Consider the following 22,441-nt stretch of genomic DNA (forward strand, 5'->3'; position numbering starts at 1 on the left):
TCAGCCAGCCTCGGGGGCCTGGCCTGCATCTGCGCCCTCGGCTTCCACCTGGTTGCTCTTGCCCAGCTTTTTCAAGCTCTCCAGAAAGGCCTTCCAGGTCTCCGGCACGCTCTTTTCCAGCAGCCAGCCCTCGCTCTCGCACTCGGGGTCTTCGGGATTGGACACGCTTTCCAGTGCCGTGTGCAGGTAGCGCAGCCCAGTCGTGGCGGTCACCTGGTTGGGGGAGAGGAGACTCAGTGGAGGTCTGGGAGGAGTAGCGGGGGATTGGGGCTGTCAGGAAACCAGGGGAGCCCTGTTCATGACCGGGGCCCTTCAACGAGGCGGGCTCTGATGAGTCTTGCTGGGGCACCCAAGATACTGGCCCCTATCCAACCTCATCACCTCTCCTCTCTCCAGCCACCCTGTGCTTCTTTGGGATCCTCCACACCCCAGCCTTTCTCTTCCCCAGTCTGTACCATTTGCTACTTTCTCTGCCTCGAATGATGTTCCTCTCCACACTCACCTGTTAATTCAGCTTCAGCCCTCCGTGGTGCCTGTCCCTCCTCCTCCTCCCCCTTCCCCTCCTCCTCTTCCTCCTCCTCCTCTTCCTCCTCCTCCTCCTCCTCCTCCTCCTCCTCCTCCTCCTCCTCCTCCTCCTCCCCCATCCTCTCAGGTCTCTCCTGTCCTGGGGGCATTAGGCCTGGGCTCCTTCTCCCTGTGCCCCCCCCCACCCCGCCCTGTGCCCCCCAGTTCCTAGCACATTGTTTGGCACACATTGGGTATTCAGTAGCTATTTGCTGGAAGGAATTTTAAATTTTCCTTTTCTGCAAACAATATGCTATGTGTTTTTCTCTACTTCTCTTATCTTCAGTAGTGTGGGGGTGAGTGGGTGGTTTGTTTGCATTTGTTCACTAGTCGTCACTGGGGCAGACACTGGTGCCCAACGTCTAGGGTCCGAGCCCAGCTCTGGCACTTAGCCATGTGGTGAGGAAACCCGTTTACTCATCTGGTTTGCAGGTTTTCAGATCAGTATCGCCTGCCCCATGTGTGTGCTGGGACACTTCAGTATGGGTAGGCCGTGGCACCTGGTGCACAGAGAGGGTGAACAGAGGTGTCGGCTGTAATCGGTTATTAGTGTGGTGAGTGTTGTTTCCAGCTGTCTGTTGCATTGTGTTAGCCACCCGTTTCTACACAATCCTGGTTTGCTCTCACATACTTCTCCTTTTAGGGTACAGCAAACTCTGTGAGGGGACTAGGCTCGCTAATGGAGAGCGTCCGCCCCCCGAGGCAGGGGTGACCCTGTTCCATCTCGTCACCCAGTGAATTGCCCTGGACCCGCACTGGCTGGTGGAGGGCCTCGGTAAACATCTGCTGAATGAATGCTATGGGGCAGCAATTTTCAACCCACGTGTGGCAAGAATGTGTAAAACATGCTGTGACATCTGACTATTCGATCAGGGGCACTGACCTCTTTTCCCTTAGATTATCAAATAAAAAAATGGCAACATCTACACAACCATCGTCTGGTGTGAGTGAATCAAAATTACACTTTTTTTTTGTCCGATCAGAAAAATTTGGGGGGGGGGGGTGTGCCACAGAATTTTAATAATTAGTTTATGTATGCCATGAGATGAAAAAGATTGAAAATGGCTACTCTGGGAGCATTTTATAATTAAGGTAGATGATAACAGTAGCTAATAGAGTTTAAGTTATCGTTACGGTCCACTGAAAGTTTAATAGTTTTAGCAGAGGGGACACCTCTTCCTGGAAGTCCTCTTCCTGCCTGTAACCCACTGTGACCCCTCCTCCTTTCCTGAAGGTGGCCCACGCTGCACTGAGTTTTGCACTTGGCAATGGTTCCCTTAGGTTCACGGCTCAGATGTCATCTGCTAACTGGGTTGTGAAGTCCGGGAGGGCAAGGCTCAGGGCAGCATCCTATCTTAACCCAGCCACCCTGTGCCCATCACAAAGCTCTGCCCACTGAAGACCTCCAGTAAACGTCAGGGGCATTCGAGCCCCTGTCCACAGGGAGCTGGTTCCTGAAAAGGTGCTGCACTGAGAGGCAGCCAGTGAGCCCAGCCTTCCAGCAGTAAGCTTCTCTCCTAATTCCACCCACTGTTCCCAGGACTCTGCCTCAACGTTACAGGAAGCCCCCCCTCCCCACCCACCTCAGGGAGCACAGCCCCTCTCGGTAACTGGCTAGTGGGGTGTCAGCCAAGGGCACCGCTGCATGAGAATTCCCACAGAGAGAGACTAAACCGTTCGGTGAATCTTCTCTGACAGGAAGTTCCCCACCCAATGTTTCTGATTTTGTACACTTGGAATTTGGAGTCCGGATTTTCTCTGTGCCACCGTGGTCTGCCACTCATTAACCTTTTGCGCTCCAACATCGAGGCTGACTCGACAGACCAGGCGCTAGTAGCAGGTCCAACGTCAAGCTGAGTTGGTGATCGAGCTAATTAGCAATTTACGCCAGGGAACTACTGCAACCAAGAGAGGAAGGACTTCCAATTCAGACCAGACTGTTTGAATTCCAAAAATAAAATTGGAGCGCAAAGGGTTAATGCACACCCCATTCAGCACCCAGGACAGCGCCCATGGTAGGTTTGTGAAATCTCTTCAATAAAGGAATTCACTGAGGGCTTACTACATGCCAAGCCCTGTGGCTACAGAGAGGAATTCAGCCTTACAGCCAAGATTAGATGAAGCCACAAATCATTAGAATATCAGGTAAACAGTGATCGACATCTCAAAAGAAGCATGAATCCAAAGAGCTCGCGTTTGCTGAATGTTCACCCATACCTGGTCAGTGGTCCCCGAGCTAAGTGCTGGCAGCTCCATATAACAGAGAGGTGAGGTACTTTCCAAGACCTCAGACCAAAAAGTGGAGGCACAGGCTGGACCTCTAACACATGCAAAGTGGAAGCAGCCAAACCAAAGGCCGCCTAATACATGATTCCATCCATATGAAGTGCCCAGAATAGGTAAATCCACAAGGACAGACCACAGATTGGGGGCTGCCTGGGGCGTGGGCTGGGGGATTGGAGAATGACTGCTTAACGGGTATGCAGCTTTCTTTGGGGGTGATGGACGCGTTTGGGGACTGGGTAGAGGTGGTGGCGGCGTAACATTGTGAATGTTCTAAATGCCCCTGTATTCACTTAAAATGGTTGCTTTTATGTCCTATGAATTTCACCTCAATAAATTATTTTTTAAGCAACAGGACAGAAACAAACAAATGGAAAGTGGAGGTGTTAGCCTTCCTGACCCACAGCCAGGCAGAGGGCTGGTTCCAAGGAGGGAGGGAGGGAGGGAGGGAAGCATGTGCTCCAGGCCCAGTTTCTTCCCTTTAAATCCAATAGGCCCTGGCTGGTTGCTCAGAGCGTCAGCCCATGGACCAAAGGGTTGTGGGTTCAATTCCTGGTCAAGAGCACGTACTTCAGTTTGGGTTCGATTCCTGACCTGGTCAGGGCAGGTGCGGGAGGCAGCCAATCAATGTGTCTCTCACGTTGATGTTTCTCTCTCTCTCCCCCCGCCCCTTCCACTCTGTCTGAAAATCAATGGGAAAAATATCCTCAGGTGAAGATTAAAAAAATGAAAATAAAATACAGTAAATCCAAATGGGCAGATGGCTCCCTTTTCCCCTGCCCCCCACCCCGGGCCAGGAGCCTACGTCAAAGAGCCAGACGAGGAGCGTGACGGCGCCCATGGAGTTCATGAGGCTGCTATAGTAGCTCAGCAGGGCGGCCCTGCAGCCTCGCACCCACAGGTTGAGCTCCTCCGTCTGGTGGTCGTAGCTGTAGTGCGCCGAGTTGTTGGTGAGCTGGTACTGGATGCAGGGCCGTGGCGAGTTGGGGTTGCAGCAGCTAAAGGGGACACCGTCCACCAGGTACCTCCCATCCACGTTGCTCTTGATGCGGCTGGAGGGAAAATAAACAGCGTGAGAGGGCTTCGCGGACTTTTCACCCGGTGCCAGTTCCTCCCGGCCCGCCGCAGTCCCATTCATTCATGCATGTGCTCTCTCGGTCATATTTGCTGTGCACAGACTATGTGCCAGCCAGTGTTCTAGGCACTGAAGATGGAGCAGTGACCCCCGGGAGCCAGTGCCCCTGCCTTGCTGGAACTTATGTTCTGGAGCAGGGGTGGGGAACCTTTTTTTTGGCCAAGGGCCATTTGGGTATTTATAACATCATTTGCGAGCCATACAAAATTATCAACTTAAAAATTAGCCTAGCCGGTTTGACTCCGTGGATAGAGTGTCGGACTGGGCACTGAGCGGTCCCGAGTTTGATTCTGATCAAGGCCACATGCCCAGGTTGTGGGCTCAGTTCCCAGCGTGGGATGTGCAGGAAGCAGCCGATCAGTGATTCTCACTCATCATTGATGTTTTCATCTCTCTCTCCCTCTCCTTCTCTGAAATCAATAAAAACATACTTTTTTAAAAAAGAAAGTTATTTTTAAAAATTAGCCTGTTCTATTTGGTCAAACATTGAATTAACTCACCCCTAATGCCTGGGCAGGGCCAGACCAAACGATTTCCCGGGCCTCGGCCCACAGCCGGACGCTCCCCGCCCCCGCTCAAGGGGGTTGAGCTTGGGAAGGGGAGAGGCCATCCATCGTCCCTGGCAGGCGATGATCTCTTAGAACCACGGCAGGCCGGTCAGAGCGACAGGAGGGCGGGGCTCTGCCTTGTATTCGTGACCATCAGACTTCAGCCCCCGGCCTCTCTCCAACTTCATCTCCCCCTTTGGGACCAAGACCCCCTCTGGCCATCAGTTCTTCCCAACAGATGTGTCAGGGCCCGTGCAGGGGATGAGACTTGCCCCTCGCTTTGCTCACCGTTTGCTCACCGTCCACATGAACTCTGTCCAGCTGGGTGGGCACTCCCTACTCACCTGACGGATGCACCCACTTAACTCCACATTTCTATATTTGTGTATGGATTGGGTTGGAGCACACCATACGTTCGTGTGGGTTCAGATTCAAAAGGAGGAGACGTCTCTATAGTGACGGGTCTCCCCTCCCCATCAGGCGGGCTGGCTATGCCCTACCTGACCAGGTCTGTATGTGTCAAATGCCATTGAGATTTGCACACCTGACTGTATACATGTTATCTTGAGTTTAAAAAAAATTGTTTAAGTTGCACATGAACAGTGCATTTCATATAATAGCAGACTTTTACAACACAAGAATAGAAAGCCTGTAATTGTTTAAAATAGAAATCGTGTTCAACAATATTCACTGAAATGATCATTGCACTCTAAAAAAGGACCTTCGCCCTGGCCGGGGAGCTCAGTTTGTTAGAGCATCATCCCAGGACGCCAAGGTTGTGTTCGATCCCCAGCCAGAGCTCTTACAAGAATCGGCCAATGAATGCATAAATAAGTGGAACAACGAATCAGTGTTTCTCCCCTTCCTCTCCCTCTCTAAAGTTAATAACTAAAAATATATATATATTAAAAATAAAGACAACATAAGTAGATTTTCATATTTAGCTTCTAAGTAAAATCTCCTTCGTGCAATAAAACTCCCCCTCATTCTCGTCCCTCCAGTCCCCCCTTGGCCAACGTGTCTGACCCTTTGGGGAGGCTTCAGCAGGGACAAGCAAACACGGGTTCCATAAATGTTACTCTTCCTGGTTTGCTTTTATTTTTTTAACCTAAGTGGCAGCATTATATTCTACTGTCTTTTTTTTCCCTAAAGAGTGAAAGGAGGGAGGGAGAGAGGGAGAAACATCGATGTGAGAGAGACACAGCGATGAGTTGCCTTCCACATACAGCCTGACCAGTGGCCAGGGACCCAGTCTGCAACCGAGGTATGTGCCTTTGGCTGGAATTGAACCCAGGATCCTTCACTCCACAGGCCGATGTTCTATCCACTGAGCCAAACCAGCTACAACTATCCTACTGTCTTTTTACCCTGAACAATGTCTTTTTTTTTTTTTAATATATTTTATTGATTTTTTACAGAGAGGAAGGGAGAGAGATAGTCAGAAACATCGATGAGAGAGAAACATCGACCAGCTGCCTCCTGCACATCTCCTACTGGGGATATGCCCGCAACCCAGGTACATGCCCTTGACCGGAATCGAACCTGGGACCTTTCAGTCCACAGGCCAACGCTCTATCCACTGAGCCAAACCGGTTTTGGCCTGAACAATGTCTTGAAGATGTTTTATATCTGCCAGTGGAGAGTGTGCTCAGGTGTTGGGTGAGCTGTATGGTGTCCCCACTGTGCAGATGGTTCCAGGGGTACCGTGCAGTTCCCGTGGGGGGCGCTTGGGGTTTCCCAGTCTCCTGCTAATACAAACATGCACATGTCGTCCTGCATGTGTAAATTTATCCAGAGGGTAAGTTCCTGGAAGACGCATTCCTGCGCCAGAGGCAGTTCCGTCTGTGACCACACCAGATGCCTTCTGCCTCTCTCCTCGCGGCTGGGCAGGCACACCCACCAGCCACACCTGCGAGAGCCCCTCCCCACAGCCAAGCCCACACGGGTCTGATAGATGATAGTGAAAGCTGACCCATGGAAAGAGTGAGTATCTTGGGCCCCGTCTCCGTGGCTTGGTTGGTTGGAGTGTCGTCCGTACACCAGAAGATTGTGGGTTCAATTCCTGGTCAGGGCGAGTACGGGAGGCAACTGACCCATGTTTCTCTCTCACATCGATGTTTCTCTCAAAAAAAAAAAAAAAAAAAAAAAGAGAGAGAGAGAACATACCCTTGGGTGAGGACTAAAAAAATAGTATCTCGCGGTTGTTTTAATTTCCACTCCTCTCATGAGCGGAGTTTGGTGTCTCACATGTTGAAGGGCCATCTGTGGTGCTCCCTCTGCAGCACATACACTAAACGGGAACGTACGGAGATTTGCGGGGCGCCTGCGCGAGGATGACACACGAAGTCCTGAAGCGTTCATATTTTCACTTAATAAAACTTGAGACTGAAAACCAGATCCAGCCCAGCTGGTGTGAGTGAGCATTGACCTATGAACCAGGAGGTCACGGTTCAATTCCCGGTCAGAGCACATGCTGGGTTGCGGGCTCGATCCCCAGTAGGGGGTGTGCAGGAGGCAGCCCATCAGTGATTCTCATCATTGATGTTCCCGTCTCTCTCCCTCTCCCTTCCTCTCTGAAAGCCATAAAATGTGTATATATATATATGGAAAGATCCATTTGTGATTCCTTTTCAGTGAACTGTCCTTTGCTGTCCGTCTGAGTAAGACTAAGAAAGCTCTGTACAGCCCTAGCTGGTTTGGCTCAGTGGATAGGGCGTCGGCCTGCGGACTCAAGGGTCCTGGGTTCGATTCCGGTCAAGGGCGTGTACCTTGGTTGCAGGAACATCCCTGGTGGGGGGTATGCGGGAGGCGGCTGGTCGATGTTTCTCTCTCATCGGTGTTTTTGCTCTCTATCCTTCTCCCTTCCTCTCTGTAAAAAATCAATAAAGTATATCTTAAAAAAAGAAAGAAAGAAAACTCTGTACAACATGGCCTCCTTGGCTCCAGAACAATCCATGCCTGGGTAACGGCGACCATATTTCTACACCGACCTTTCCTGCATGGACAGGACCCACTGCCCGAGGAGGGGGCGGCCCTGGGTGCACAGGTGGTCCCGCGGAGAAGAGCAGGACGCCTGGGTGTCTGCCCCGTCCGTCCCCCGGGGGAACCCCTCACCTCCCTGGGCCTCAGCCCCCTCATCTGTGAAGTGGGGTCGACACAAGGGTCACACGAAGGGATCCACGGGAAAGGCTTCGAAGAGCCGTGAGCCAGGCTCCTCGCTCCCAGGGAGCCTCTGTGACAAGGGGACACACTGCCGGGGACAGACGAGAGGGTGCGTGGGCCCTGCCCACTGTGCGGAGGCTGTGAGCGCTGCTGTGAGCAGGAGGCCGAAGCAGCGGCTGCTGGAGAAGTTCTCGCTCCAACCCCCACCGACTGCGGGCGCGCAGCCCAGCGGGCGGAGCAGACAGTGTCTCCCACCCCAAGACCAGCCCCGCCCGGCCTCCTCCTCGTCTCCTCACCCAGAGGGGCTCCGCTCCGCTCCGCTGCTGCCGCCCCTCCCTGCCTGGGGGCCCTGGCGACCCGTCCAGCAGCACAGTGTCCCCTGGGCCGGCCCAGCGCCTCCCGGAGAGAGCCCGCGCCAGCCCCGCCTGCCTCTGTGAGCGGCACTGACTCCTCTCTCCGGAGCTGGGGGTGGGGGACCCTGCCCCCTCAGCGGCTGTGGGTTAGCTGAGACCTGCACGGGGTGCAGCCGGGGAGAAGGGGGCTCCCCCCACGCAGGGCCTGCTCCCTGGGACCTGGCCCGCCACCAGGTGGTTCTGCAGCAGGGGAAGGGCCAAGGCAGGGCCGGCCTCACCCAGTCACCCAGCGGAGTGGCCCTGCCTGAGGGCCCGGCCTGCGCTTCTGCGGCTGAGGCCCCGGGTCGGAGCCGCCTGCAGCCTGCACTGGCCTTCTGGGCGGCGCCTTCCCTCACCTCGCTGACCCCAGTGGGGAAGCCACCTTGCTGGTCCCTACAGGGCAGGGCCGTGTCCCCCCGCCCGAGACTGGGACTCCCTGAGGACAGGCCGTGTCCCCCTCATACTGGAGCTCCCTGAGGACAGGGCCGTGTCCCCCCCGACCAGACTGGGGTTTACCTGAGAACAGGCCGTGTTCCCCCCCAGACTGGGCTCCCTGAGGACAGGGCCGTGTCCCCTCAGACTGGGGCTCCCTGAGGACAGGGCTGTGTCCCCCTCATACTGGAGCTCCCTGAGGACAGGGCTGTGTCCCCCTCAGACTGGGGCTCCCTGAGGACAGGGCTGTGTCCCCCTCAGACTGGGGCTCCCTGAGGACAGGGCCGTGTCCCCCTCAGACTGGGGCTCCCTGAGGACAGGGCCGTGTCCCCCTCATACTGGAGCTCCCTGAGGACAGGGCCGTGTCCCCTCAGACTGGGGCTCCCTGAGGACAGGGCCGTGTCCCCTCAGACTGGGGCTCCCTGAGGACAGGCCGTGTCCCCTCAGACTGGGGCTCCCTGAGGACAGGGCCGTGTCCCCTCAGACTGGGGCTCCCTGAGGACAGGGCCGTGTTCCCCCCCAGACTGGGGCTCCCTGAGGACAGGGCCGTGTCCCCCTCAGACTGGGGCTCCCTGAGGACAGGGCCGTGTCCCCCTCAGACTGGGGCTCCCTGAGGACAGGCCGTGTCCCCCTCATACTGGAGCTCCCTGAGGACAGGGCCGTGTCCCCCTCAGACTGGGGCTCCCTGAGGACAGGGCCGTGTCCCCTCAGACTGGAGCTCCCTGAGGACAGGGCCGTGTCCCCCTCAGACTGGAGCTCCCTGAGGGCAGGGCTGTGTGTCCCCAGCCGGGGACCCCTTGGGGCCACAGCTCTGGAACCCTCCCTCCCCAGAAGCACGTCTGTCTGCTCGGCGCTGGCCCTGGTGCAACCACAGGTGACGGCCCCACTCACCCTCTTAAGACGAAGCCGGCAGAGGGGGGGGGGGCTTGTTTATATCGGGGCCCCGGCTGCGACCCGCGCTCTGCTCAGGGCTCCTGGCTCCTGAGGTTTAATTGATGAGCCTGTGCCCAGCGGTCGCCAATCTTTGGACCTCACGGACCACCAGGGTCCGCAGACCACCGGTTGCCGACCGCTGTGCTAGCCCACTGTCCCATGACCCAGCCTCCTCTGACGGGAAAATCATCGCGTCAGAGTTTCCCTGGGGAAACCCACATAATTCAGTCAGTGAGTCCATAAGTCGGTGAGGAAAGCCGAACGGAAACCAGCACCCCAGGGCAGGAGGGAGGCAGGAGTGTAGCTGCTAATGAGTCAGTCCCCGCCTGACCCCATCGAGCCTTGGCAACGGCCTCTGTGAGCCTCATTTCCTCATCTGAGAAATGGCGATATAGTTCCTGACGGGCCTGTGGCGGAGACGGGTTGGGGTACACACAGAGCACCTGGTGTACAGCCAGTGCAGGGTTCGCATTTCCTTTCTGGGTCGCCGCAGAGTATAAAGTCCTGCAGGTGGTGAGGGGGTCATAAGAAGGGGAGACACAGCCCTGTCCTCAGGGAGCCCCAGTCTGAGGGGGACATGGCCCTGTCCTCAGGGAGCCCCAGTCTGAGGGGACACAGCCCTGTCCTCAGGGAGCCCCAGTCTGAGGGGACACAGCCCTGTCCTCAGGGAGCCCCAGTCTGAGGGGACACAGCCATGTCCTCAGGGAGCCCCAGTCTGGTCGGGGGACACGGCCCTGTCCTCAGGGAGCCCCAGTCTGAGGGGACACAACCCTGTCCTCAGGGAGCCCCAGTCTGAGGGGGACACGGCCCTGTCCTCAGGGAGCGCCAGTCTGAGGGGACACAGCCCTGTCCTCAGGGAGCCCCAATCTGAGGGGGACACAGCCCTGTCCTCAGGGAGCCCCAGTCTGGTCGGGGGACACGGCCCTGTCCTCAGGGAGCCCCAGTCTGAGGGGACACAGCCCTGTCCTCAGGGGGCCCCAGTCTGAGGGGGACACGGCCCTGTCCTCAGGGAGCCCCAGTCTGAGGGGACACAGCCCTGTCCTCAGGGAGCCCCAGTCTGAGGGGACACGGCCTGTCCTCAGGGGGCCCAGTCTGAGGGGACACGGCCCGGTCCTCAGGGGGCCCCAGTCTGAGGGGGACACGGCCCTGTCCTCAGGGAGCCCCAGTCTGAGGGGACACAGCCCTGTCCTCAGGGAGCCCCAGTCTGAGGGGACACAGCCCTGTCCTCAGGGAGCCCAGTCTGAGGGGACACGGCCCGGTCCTCAGGGGGCCCCAGTCTGAGGGGGACACGGCCCTGTCCTCAGGGAGCCCCAGTCTGAGGGGACACAGCCCTGTCCTCAGGGAGCCCCAGTCTGAGGGGACACAGCCCTGTCCTCAGGGAGCCCCAGTCTGAGGGGACACAGCCCTGTCCTCAGGGAGCCCCAGTCTGAGGGGACACAGCCCTGTCCTCAGGGAGCCCCAGTCTGAGGGGACACAGCCCTGCCCTCAGGGAGCCCCAGTCTGAGGGGACACAGCCCTGCCCTCAGGGAGCCCCAGTCTGAGGGGACACAGCCCTGTCCTCAGGGAGCCCCAGTCTGAGGGGACACAGCCCTGTCCTCAGGGAGCCCCAGTCTGAGGGGACACGGCCTGTCCTCAGGGGGCCCAGTCTGAGGGGACACAGCCCTGTCCTCAGGGCGCCCCATTCTGAGGGGACATGGCCCTGTCCTCAGGGAGCCCTCGTCTGGGGGGGACACGGCCCTGTCCTCAGGGAGCCCCAGTCTGAGGGGGACACGGCCCTGTCCTCAGGAAGCCCCAGTCTGAGGGGACACAGCCCTGTCCTCAGGGAGCCCCAGTCTGAGGGGACACGGCCCTGTCCTCAGGGAGCCCAGTCTGAGGGGGACACAGCCCTGTCCTCAGGGAGCCCCAGTCTGAGGGGGACACGGCCCTGTCCTCAGGGAGCCCAGTCTGAGGGGGACACGGCCCTGTCCTCAGGAAGCCCCAGTCTGAGGGGGACACGGCCCTGCCCTCAGGGAGCCCAGTCTGAGGGGGACACCGCCCTGTCCTCAGGGAGCCCCAGTCTGAGGGGGACACGGCCCTGCCCTCAGGGAGCCCAGTCTGAGGGGGACACCGCCCTGTCCTCAGGGAGCCCAGTCTGAGGGGGACACAGCCCTGTCCTCAGGGAGCCCCAGTCTGAGGGGGACACGGCCCTGTCCTCAGGAAGCCCCAGTCTGAGGGGACACAGCCCTGTCCTCAGGGAGCCCCAGTCTGAGGGGACACGGCCCTGTCCTCAGGGAGCCCCAGTCTGAGGGGACACAGCCCTGTCCTCAGGGAGCCCCAGTCTGAGGGGGACACAGCCCTGTCCTCAGGGAGCCCAGTCTGGGGGAGACACGGCCCTGTCCTCAGGGAGCCCCAGTCTGAGGGGGACACGGCCCTGTCCTCAGGGAGCCCCAGTCTGAGGGGGACACGGCCCTGTCCTCAGGAAGCCCCAGTCTGAGGGGACACAGCCCTGTCCTCAGGGAGCCCCAGTCTGAGGGGACACGGCCCTGTCCTCAGGGAGCCCCAGTCTGAGGGGACACAGCCCTGTCCTCAGGGAGCCCAGTCTGAGGGGGACACAGCCCTGTCCTCAGGGAGCCCCAGTCTGAGGGGGACACGGCCCTGTCCTCAGGAAGCCCCAGTCTGAGGGGACACAGCCCTGTCCTCAGGGAGCCCCAGTCTGAGGGGACACAGCCCTGTCCTCAGGGAGCCCAGTCTGAGGGGGACACGGCCCTGTCCTCAGGGAGCCCCAGTCTGAGGGGACACAGCCCTGTCCTCAGGGAGCCCAGTCTGAGGGGGACACAGCCCTGTCCTCAGGGAGCCCAGTCTGAGGGGGACACAGCCCTGTCCTCAGGGAGCCCCAGTCTGAGGGGACACAGCCCTGTCCTCAGGGAGCCCAGTCTGAGGGGGACACAGCCCTGTCCTCAGGGAGCCCAGTCTGAGGGGGACACAGCCCTGTCCTCAGGGAGCCCCAGTCTGAGGGGACACAGCCCTGTCCTCAGGGAGCCCAGTCTGAGGGGGACACAGCCCTGTCCTCAGGGAGCCCAGTCTGAGGGGACACGGCCCTGTCCTCAGGGAGCCCCAGTCTGAGGGGACACAGCCCTGTCCTCAGGGAGCCCAGTCTGAGGGGGACACAGCCCTGTCCTCAGGGAGCCCAGTCTGAGGGGGACACAGCCCTGTCCTCAGGGAGCCCCAGTCTGAGGGGGACACGGCCCTGTCCTCAGGAAGCCCCAGTCTGAGGGGACACGGCCCTGTCCTCAGGGAGCCCCAGTCTGAGGGGACACGGCCCTGTCCTCAGGGAGCCCCAGTCTGAGGGGACACAGCCCTGTCCTCAGGGAGCCCCAGTCTGAGGGGGACACAGCCCTGTCCTCAGGGAGCCCAGTCTGGGGGAGACACGGCCCTGTCCTCAGGGAGCCCCAGTCTGAGGGGGACACGGCCCTGTCCTCAGGGAGCCCCAGTCTGAGGGGGACACGGCCCTGTCCTCAGGAAGCCCCAGTCTGAGGGGACACAGCCCTGTCCTCAGGGAGCCCCAGTCTGAGGGGACACGGCCCTGTCCTCAGGGAGCCCCAGTCTGAGGGGACACAGCCCTGTCCTCAGGGAGCCCAGTCTGAGGGGGACACAGCCCTGTCCTCAGGGAGCCCCAGTCTGAGGGGGACACGGCCCTGTCCTCAGGAAGCCCCAGTCTGAGGGGACACAGCCCTGTCCTCAGGGAGCCCCAGTCTGAGGGGACACGGCCCTGTCCTCAGGGAGCCCCAGTCTGAGGGGACACAGCCCTGTCCTCAGGGAGCCCCAGTCTGAGGGGACACGGCCCTGTCCTCAGGGAGCCCCAGTCTGAGGGGACACGGCCTGTCCTCAGGGAGCCCCAGTCTGAGGGGGACACAGCCCTGTCCTCAGGGAGCCCAGTCTGGGGGAGACACGGCCCTGTCCTCAGGGAGCCCCAGTCTGAGGGGGACACGGCCCTGTCCTCAGGGAGCCCCAGTCTGAGGGGGACACGGCCCTGTCCTCAGGGAGCCCCAGTCTGAGGGGGACACGGCCCTGTCCTCTGGGAGCCCCAGTCTGAGGGGGACACGGCCCTGTCCTCAGGGAGCCCCAGTCTGAGGGGGACACAGCCCTGTCCTCAGGGAGCCCAGTCTGGGCGAGACACGGCCCTGTCCTCAGGGAGCCCCAGTCTGAGGGGGACACGGCCCTGTCCTCAGGGAGCCCCAGTCTGAGGGGGACACGGCCCTGTCCTCAGGGAGCCCAGTCTGGGGGAGACACGGCCCTGTCCTCAGGGAGCCCCAGTCTGAGGGGGACACGGCCCTGTCCTCAGGGAGCCCCAGTCTGGGGGAGACACGGCCCTGTCCTCAGGGAGCGTCTAGCCAACGTGTAGAACTGCTTGAGATGTTTATAAATTGTTCAGGAAGAGGAACGATGCCTATAGCCAGCGGGTCCCCTTGCGGGACAGTAAAGTGAGAGTTTGGTGCCAACCTCTCCCCTTGTCTGGAGCCCGGCCCGGCCTCCTGGGTAAGCGCTCCTGGTTCCGCACCCCTGAGCTCCTCTCCGTCTGCCTCCCCCCAAGACCCCGAAGCTCTGCTCATCCTGAAACAGGAAATAGCGAAGGAATTGCTCTACGCAGGCGGGGACCCCATGCCCTCCTGGTGCGATGCGGTCAGGGGCCCAGCGCAGCACCCTCTGAACCTCTGGCCGAAACCAAACCTCAGTTCGATGGCCCCTCAGCCCTGAGCTGGCTCCCGGGAGAGCGGGCAGGACAAGAAGACAGCGTGGCTGCCGTTGCCTAACTCGAGAGCGAGGGGAATTCTGCAGGACAAGCGGCCCTTTCTCCAAGACCCTCGTGGCATAAAAAGGCAACCGCTGCCCTGGCCCGAGTGGCTCGTTCGGCTGAGCGTCGCCCGTGCACCAAAAGGTCACTGGTTCAATTCCCGGCCGGGGCACATGCCCAGGTTGTGGGTTCAATCCCAGGTTGGGGTGCCTGCGGGAGGCAACCAGCCCATTTTCTCTCTCACATGGATGTTTCTCCCTTCCTGTCTCTCTGAAATCAATACAAACGTTTTTTGTTTGTTTGTTTGTTTTTCAGAAAAAGATAACTGACATAGAGGAGAGAGACTCAGAGAAGCAACCAAGTGCAGAGTGTGGGCTCGGTTGGGATCCTGATCTGAACAAACCAGCCGGAAAAGACATTTTGAGACGATCAGAATATTGAACAGTCTGGGTATTAGATAATACTAATGCTAATTTTGTTGAGATGATTAATTGTACTTACGTTAAACAAAAAGAAAAACACACCACCACCCTCCTTATGAAATGCCTCCTAACGTATTTACAAGTAAAGGGAAACCATGCCCAGGATTTGCGTTAATGAAACCAGAAGGGCAAAATGTTTGTTACAGCTGGGTGATGTGTACACGGGAGTTCGTTAATCTCTCTGCTTTTGTGGCTGCTGAGTTTTCTGTAAGGAAAGTTGAAAACGCAAAACATAAAGGCACTGGCGGAGAACCACAACTCCCCCTCCAGAGACCTGGCTTCTCTTCGCCTCTGTGGCCTCAGAAGTCCAGCCCCGAGGATGCTGCTGAGAAAAGCCAGGACAAGGCGAGTGCTGCCCTGACCGGTGTGGCTCAGTGGCTAGAGCATCGGCCTGCGGACTGAAGGGTCCCAGGTTCCATTCCGGTCAAGGGCATGTACCTGGGTTGCAGGCACATCCCCAGTGGTGGGTGTGCAGGAGGCAGCTGATCGACGTTTCTCTCTCATCGATGTTTCTAACTCTCTATCCCTCTCCTTCTCCCTTCCTCTCTGTAAAAAATCAATAAAATATATTAAAAAAAGAAAGAAAGAAAGAAGGAAAAGGCGAATGCTCACCACATCTCCGTGCTTTGTCATCTCAAACACATAAACGCACTTTCTGTGTTGGGGATCCAGCTTTGCCAGGTAAACTTAGTAATCTTTCTAAGTGAGCAGTCAAAATTCGAACAGAAAGAAATGTTAGTGTGTGTGTGTGGGGGGGGGGGGTGCCACTCAAGTTCTCTCGTTCATGCCTTTGTTCTTTCCACCAACAGGCACGGGCGGCTGGCGCTGGCCCTCAGGCAAATGCAGCCCCACCAAGCTTTCCGGTCACAGCCCCAAGGAGCTCACCTCCTCACGGTTTCACCCACTGATCATTAATTTAAGTTTGTGGGAAACGATGATGTCGCCTCTCTGTCAAGGGAACCTATCAGGCTGTTCCCTTGGCAACACGGGTGTGACGTCACTGTGGGGGGCGGGGTGGAAAGGAGAAAGGATTTCAGTTCTGCAGTTCCAGTTCTAGAAATGTAGCCGAAGGGAAGGGGGGGGGGGGGGGGGAGAGAGAGAAAGGCAGGGGAAAGACATCCTAAATGACCACTTAAGTGTGTCCATTTGTCCAGTGGAATATTACACAATTGGTGATCATAATCGTTTTAGACAAATACTGTTTCATATCACATATATGTGGAATCGGAAAACCCAAATGCATAGAACAGACACTAGATTGATGGTTGCCAGGGGCTTTGGGGACAGGGACGATACTGGTCAAAGTGCACAAACATTTATACTAATAAAAGCATAATATGCTAATTAGACTGGACAGCCAAACGACCTTCTGGACGTCATTCTGGACGTCCTTCCAGACAAAGCCACAGTGGCAGAGGCCAAGGCAGAGGCGGTTGGGGCGATCAGGTAGACAGTGGAGCAGTTAGGGGCGATCAGGCCATCAGGGGAGCAATTAGGGGCAATCAGGCAGGCAGGCAGAGGGGTTAGGGGCAATCAGGCAGGCAGGCAGGTGAGTGGTTAGAATGCAAGAGGGATGTCTGACTGCTGACTTAGGCCTGATCCCACAGGGGTCCCGGATTGGAGAGGGTGCAGGCTGGGCTGTGGGCCCCCCTTACCTCCCCTGCACAAATTTTGTGCACTGGGCCTCTAGTCCAATTATAAGACGAACAAGTTCTGGGGATCTAATGCTCATCATAGTGACTACAGTTAACAATACTGTGTCACATGCTTGAAAATTGCAAAAAAAAAGTTGCTCAAGAGAGTAGATCTTAAATGTCCTCACTACAGCCGGGAGATTCTAATTATGTCACATAACGAAGGAGCCGGCTGAGGCCATGGTGGTAATCACTTTACAACATATAAATGTATCACATCAACACAATGTGCACCGTAACCTTCCATCATGTTATTTGTTAACTATATCGCAGTGATGCTGAGAGGAAATGGCCACTTGGAACATTATGCGAAAGTTATACTATCAAATTGTAAAATGGGCGCTCGGTTGCATTACGCCTGGTTACGCTGTGTCGTTATGTGGATGTTAACGAGACCAGAATGAAACGTGAAAAACTAAAGCGAGTGATGCTTAGTTGTGACTGAGAACCTGACCTGAATTTCTTTTCCTGTTTTTGTTTCTCTTAATGTTGTCACCTGTTTTTTTGCGTAACAGCGACACCTTTTAACAATCTGAACAAGTTGGTGTGGAGCACTGAGCTTAATGTGTGCCTGGAGACGTGGCCATGCTGACCACGAGAGTGGAACAGCCTGGAGAATTTCTCCGCTTTGGGACAGAAGGGGATTTGGGGATTACAGAGAGGTGTTGAAGTCTCCAAGGACTGACCCTGTGCAGAAGGCAGTCAAGGGAAATGACAGGAAAAGGCAGGGTTGCAAAGCTCACAAGGGCTGGTTCTACAACATTCTCCCCCCATCCCCCTACCCCCCACCCCATCCCAGGAATGCTGCTTGTCCCTCTGGCTTCATGCCCTCCCAGGGCACCTTCCCTAGACCACGCCTCCCGTGCTGTCCCTGCAGACCTGTCACCGAGGGAGGGCAGAGCAGTTTGCAAGTCTCCTTGACTAGGATTTGTAGCAGTAATCCCCAGCCGCAGAGAAAACAGCATCCCAGCAGTGACCTTCAGTCTGCCTTCCCTTCCATCCGAGGGGCAGCCTTCGGGGTTTGTGGGTGCTGCGGTCTGGGCGCCAACCATTCCCCGCTGCCCATGTGCCCCACACCCTCTGTGCAAGTCCCTTGGACTCGCCAGCCTTACAGGAAACTCGCCTGGATGATAACGGACCTCTCGCTCAGCCAGGACACGGGGAGAGGCTCGAGCAGGCTGCCCTCTCCCTGCGGCGGTGGGGGGGGGGGGGTACACGGGCAGAGCCGTGTGCTGGCGTCACACGTGTGGGGACTGCAGCTCCAGGCGAGATTCTCTCCCACCAGCACCTCCCGACTCCCCACCCAGGCTTTTATTATTTGCACAGACAACACTTCAGACACACTTCACCGGGTGGCACTGCTATGATTTAAGAAGGAAACATTTAATGAGCACCTGCTGTATGCCAGGCTCTAGACCAGTGGTTCTCAACCTTCCTCATGCCGCGGCCCTTTAATACAGTTCCTCATGCTGTGGTGACCCCCAACCATAAAATTATTTTCGTTGCTACTTCATAACTGTAATGTTGCTACTGTTATGAATCATAATGTAAATATCTGATATGCAGGATGTATTTTCATTGTTACAAATTGAACACAATTAAAGCATAGTGATTCATCACAAAAACAATATGTAATTATAGATGTGTTTTCTGATGGTCTTAGGCGACCCGTGAAAGGGTCGTTCGACCCCCAAAGGGGTCGCGACCCACAGGTTGAGAACCGCTGCTCTAGACAGAGCCAGGAGGCGACCTCCAAGATTATTCCAGTGTCTTTATCTACCGTTGGGCAAGCAAGGGCCCAGGGCAAGTGACTTACCCACAGTCACCAGCCAGCTAACAGCAGAGCCAAAGCCACGGCCTCGACTCCCTGACAGCCCGTCTCCCGCTCTTCCCTCCACGCCCAAGGACACACCTTGAGGTAGGTGCTCAGGACCCAAAGGCTGGAGAAAGGGAACCAACCAGGAAATGTGAGCTTCCGGGCCTGAATCCAGGTACTTGGAGTGAAGGGGACGAGCTGGCCAGCATCTCAGCACATGTGCTCTACGAATGCCACAGCCCCCGCACGCCTGTCCCACAGCTTATAAAGGGTGTCCCGAAATTCACGCAAGAAGTCGTTTTGATAGAAAACAGAGGTTTATAATTAAAAATTGTAAATTTTTTATTGATTCATAAAGTACACAGTATAGGGTTATGTATGGAGTAGCATATCGGGTAAATGGCCTCCACGGCTTTGCTGGCACATACGCACTCTTTTGTTGAAATTTTCCACGACGGTTTTTGCATAAATGTGGCTGAATTTCGATGAGGCTCATGTTCATCTTGATGGCTTGGTTAATCGACAAAATTGTCGCATGTGGGGTTCAGAAAATCCACGAGTGATTGTTGAGAAACAAATGCATCTACAACGTGTCACTGTTTGGTGCGGATTTTGGGCTGGAGGCATCATCGGACCATTCTTCTTCGAAAATGCGGCTGCTCAGGCAATAACAAAAGAGTGCGTATGTACCAGCAAAGCCGCGGAGGCCATTTACCTGATATGCTATTCCATACATAACCCTATACTGTATACTTTATGAATCAACAAAAAAACTTACAATTTTTAATTATAAACCTGTGTTTTCTATCGAGATTACTTCTTGCGTGAATTTTGGGACACCCTTTATAGCCGACACCCTCCTCCTACCATAGCCAAACGTTAGGTTGGACCAGAGGAAGTTGCCGCCTTTATAGACAACCTGTCAGGACATCAGCAATTCCATAGGTGCCCCCAGCACAGCCTGGCAGGCACAGCGAGAAGTGCCGCACAGCGACCACCCCCGGGGGGACAGGACACCGGCTTCCAGGCCCCTTCGGCGCCGACCCGGGGCGGGGGCCACTCACTCTTTGACTTCTTTGGAGGAAAAGTCCAGGTAGCGGTTGCTGATCCACTGAATCTCAAACCAGTCCCGGAAGCCGTTGTTGCCGCAGCATCTGAACTCGATCTGCAGCAGGTCGATGGTCTTCTTCATGTAGCAGCGGCCGGGCGTGTCCGTGTCGCGGTAGAACCGCAGGCCCTGCCTGAGCCCCAGGGCCAGCGCGCCCTCCAGGGAGCCGCGCAGGAGGAGGCAGCAGAGCGCCGCCAGCAGGAGGGCCGCCTGGAGGAGGACGCAGGCGGCCAGGTACGGCCTCAGCCAGGGCTTCCACTTGGCGTACTTGGCCGGGTCCAGGGCGTCGTAGCAGACCTTGCCGGCCAGAGCGTGGACGGCACAGGACAGCACCCCCACCCCGATCAGGGAGTTGGGCACCAGGTGGCTCTCCGAGTTGCCCATCACATCACTCCTCTTCCGGAGCTCGACCTTCAGGAAGAGCCCCAGGCCGAAGACCACGGTGCCGGCCAGCACCACGAGCCAGTTCAGGAGCCAGAGCCCCTGGGCCAACTTGACCCGCCTCTTCTGGTCAAAGCTGACTTTCAGCAGCGCCATGGTGCAGGGTGCGGTCCGGGCAGCCTCCCGCGCGCAGCTCCCACCCGTGACCTTAGCGCGCCCGGGGCCGAAGACTCAGGGCCACGGGAAGGGCGCTGCTCTGGGGGCTGCCCATGGTGACGCCCCCTCGCCCGGGACCCCTCAGCTCAGTCCGGGCTCCTGAGGGGGCCAGTCCTCCGGCCGTTTCTGCAGCTCCTTCCCAGCCAGGAAGGGACAGCCTGAAGGTGCAGATTAGAAGTGGGAGCCGCAAGACACCTTGCTAATCTCTTTAGCCAGGTTCATCCCATTAGATAAAGCCATGCCCGCTTCAAAACCTGCCCAGAAGGCGCCTCCATGGACAGCCTGGAGCAGAACCCTGGGCTCAGCTTGGAGAGTCAGGAGCAAAAGGACAAGGCTGGCCAGAGCGATGGGCTCCAGCTGAGGTCAGGCTCGGATCACGGAGCACATTTCCAGGCCAAACGCCTTCAAAATGTAAAACTTTCTATGGCCATGCCCTGGCTGGTTTGCCTTAGTGGTTGCAGCAGTTCTCAACCTGTGGGTTGCGACCATTGGAAAACACATATAGCATATCAGATGTTTACATTACGATTCATAACAGTAGCAAAATTACAGTTATGAAGTAGCAACGAAAATAATTTTATGGTTGGGGGTCACCACCACATGAGGAACTGTAGTAAAGGGTCGCGGCCTGAGGAAGGTTGAGAACCGCTGGTTAGAGCATTGGCCTGCACACTGAAGGGTCTCAGGTTCAATTCCCAGTCATGGGCACTTACCTGGGTTGCAGGTTTGATCCCCTGCCCCTGTCAGGGCATGTGCAGAAGGCAACCAATTGATGTGTCTCACTTCCCACCCTTCCACTCTCTCTAAAAATCAATGGAGCCCTAGCCTGTTTGGCTCAGTGGATAGAGCGTCAGCCTGCAGACTAAAAGGTCCCCGGTTCAAATCCGGTCAAGGGCACATGCCCAGGTTTCGGGCTCGATCCCCAGTAGGGGGCGCGCAGGAAGTAGCTGATCAATGATTCTCTCTCATCATTGATGTTTCTATTCTCTCTCCCTCTCCCTTCCTCTCTAAAATCAATAAAAATATATTAAAAAAATAAAAATCAATGGAAAAAATATCCTCGGGTGAGGATTAACCAAAACAAAAAACAACTTTCTATGGATAAAAGACATCATTATCCAAGTTGAAAAACAACAGATTATGAGAAAATATTTGCAACACATAAACAAACAAAAAAAGAATGAATAAGCAAATTTTTAAAACTCCCATAATTCCACAATCAAAAGATCAACAGCCAACTGGATAAATAGGCCAAGGACAGGAACAAGCGACTTGTATAAGGGCAATTGAGGCTTTGACTGAGTAGCTCAGTTGGTTAGAGCGTCATCCCGATACCTACCTATCTCCCTCTCCCTCTCCCTTCCTCTCTCTCTAAAAATCAGTCAGTAGTAACAGTTATAATAAGGGAACCTGAAATGTCCAACAATCTGGAAAAGATGTTCAAGCCGAGGAGAACACAGGGAAATGCAATTTAAAACTAATAAAATACCAAACTGGATTCATCAGATTGAGCACCTGTCACCAAACAGTGAAAATGAAGATCGTCTAAAGGGAGCTAGATACTTTTGCTGAGTCTGTAAATTGTTATTATTATTTTAATTAATAAACTTTCTTTTTTTAATATCCTCACCCGAGGATATTTTTCCCATTGATTTCAAGGGAGAGTGGAAGGGAGAGAGCAGTCTGGGAGGGGGGGCGGGAATATCCCCATGAGAGAGACACCTCAATTGGTTGCCTCCTGCACTCACCCCCAATGGGCCCGGGGAACCTGTAACCGAGGCCGTGCCCTTGACCATGAATGGAACCTGTGACCCTTCGGTCTGAAGGCCAATGCTGAGCCAAACCGGCCAGGGCTAAACTTTATTTCTTAAAACACCTTTAGACTTACAAAAAAAAAAAAAAACCCTCCAAAACTAAACAGCAAGGACAGAGTTCCAATACACACCTTTCTCAAACCCCTTCCCCTATCTTGTGGTGGCGTGCTACATTTGAAACATTGGTGAACCAATATTGATACAGCATCATTATTACCAGCTAAAGCCCATGGCTTACATTAGGGTTAACTCCTTGTGTGGTAGGGCGCTATGGTTTTTACCAAATGCGCGATTGCATGTATCGCCCACATCCCCCCGTCTCAGGCGGAATGGTCTCGCTGATCTAACAGTAGCCCCTGCATTCCACCTGCTCATTGCTCCTCCTCTCCCTGCCCCACCCCAGGCATCCACTGTCCCTATAAATTTGCCTTTTCCAGAATGTCCTGTAGTTAAAATCATAAAGTATGCAGCCGTTTCAGACTTGTTTCTTTTCCTTAGCTACACGCACTTGCTGGTTTTCCATGTCTTTCTGTGGCTTCTTTGCTCATTTCCATTTTTCGCTGAATAGTATTCCACTCAGGGGAGGGGAACCTTTTTCTGCCAGGGGCCATGTGGATATTTTTAACGCCATTCACGGGCCATACAAAATTATCAACTTGAAAATTAGCCTGTTCTGTTTGGTCAGGCATTTAATTAACTCACCCCTATGC

At 55.9% G+C, this 22,441-nt stretch overlaps 1 protein-coding gene across 1 annotated transcript; it reads right to left on the reverse strand.

Annotated features, from left to right (window-relative positions):
• On the reverse strand, positions 1-19,857 carry PRPH2 (peripherin 2; the record flags this gene model as incomplete). The annotated part of the gene is made up of 3 exons (XM_081094796.1): positions 1-213; positions 3,653-3,899; positions 19,277-19,857. The coding sequence occupies 3 exons, from the start codon at positions 19,855-19,857 to the stop codon at positions 1-3; spliced, it is 1,041 nt and encodes a 346-aa protein (XP_080950922.1).
• Positions 19,858-22,441: the final 2,584 nt, after the last annotated feature.

Source organism: Myotis nattereri (assembly GCF_964212035.1).
Source record: "Myotis nattereri genome assembly, chromosome: 6".
Taxonomy (NCBI): Eukaryota; Metazoa; Chordata; class Mammalia; order Chiroptera; family Vespertilionidae; genus Myotis; species Myotis nattereri.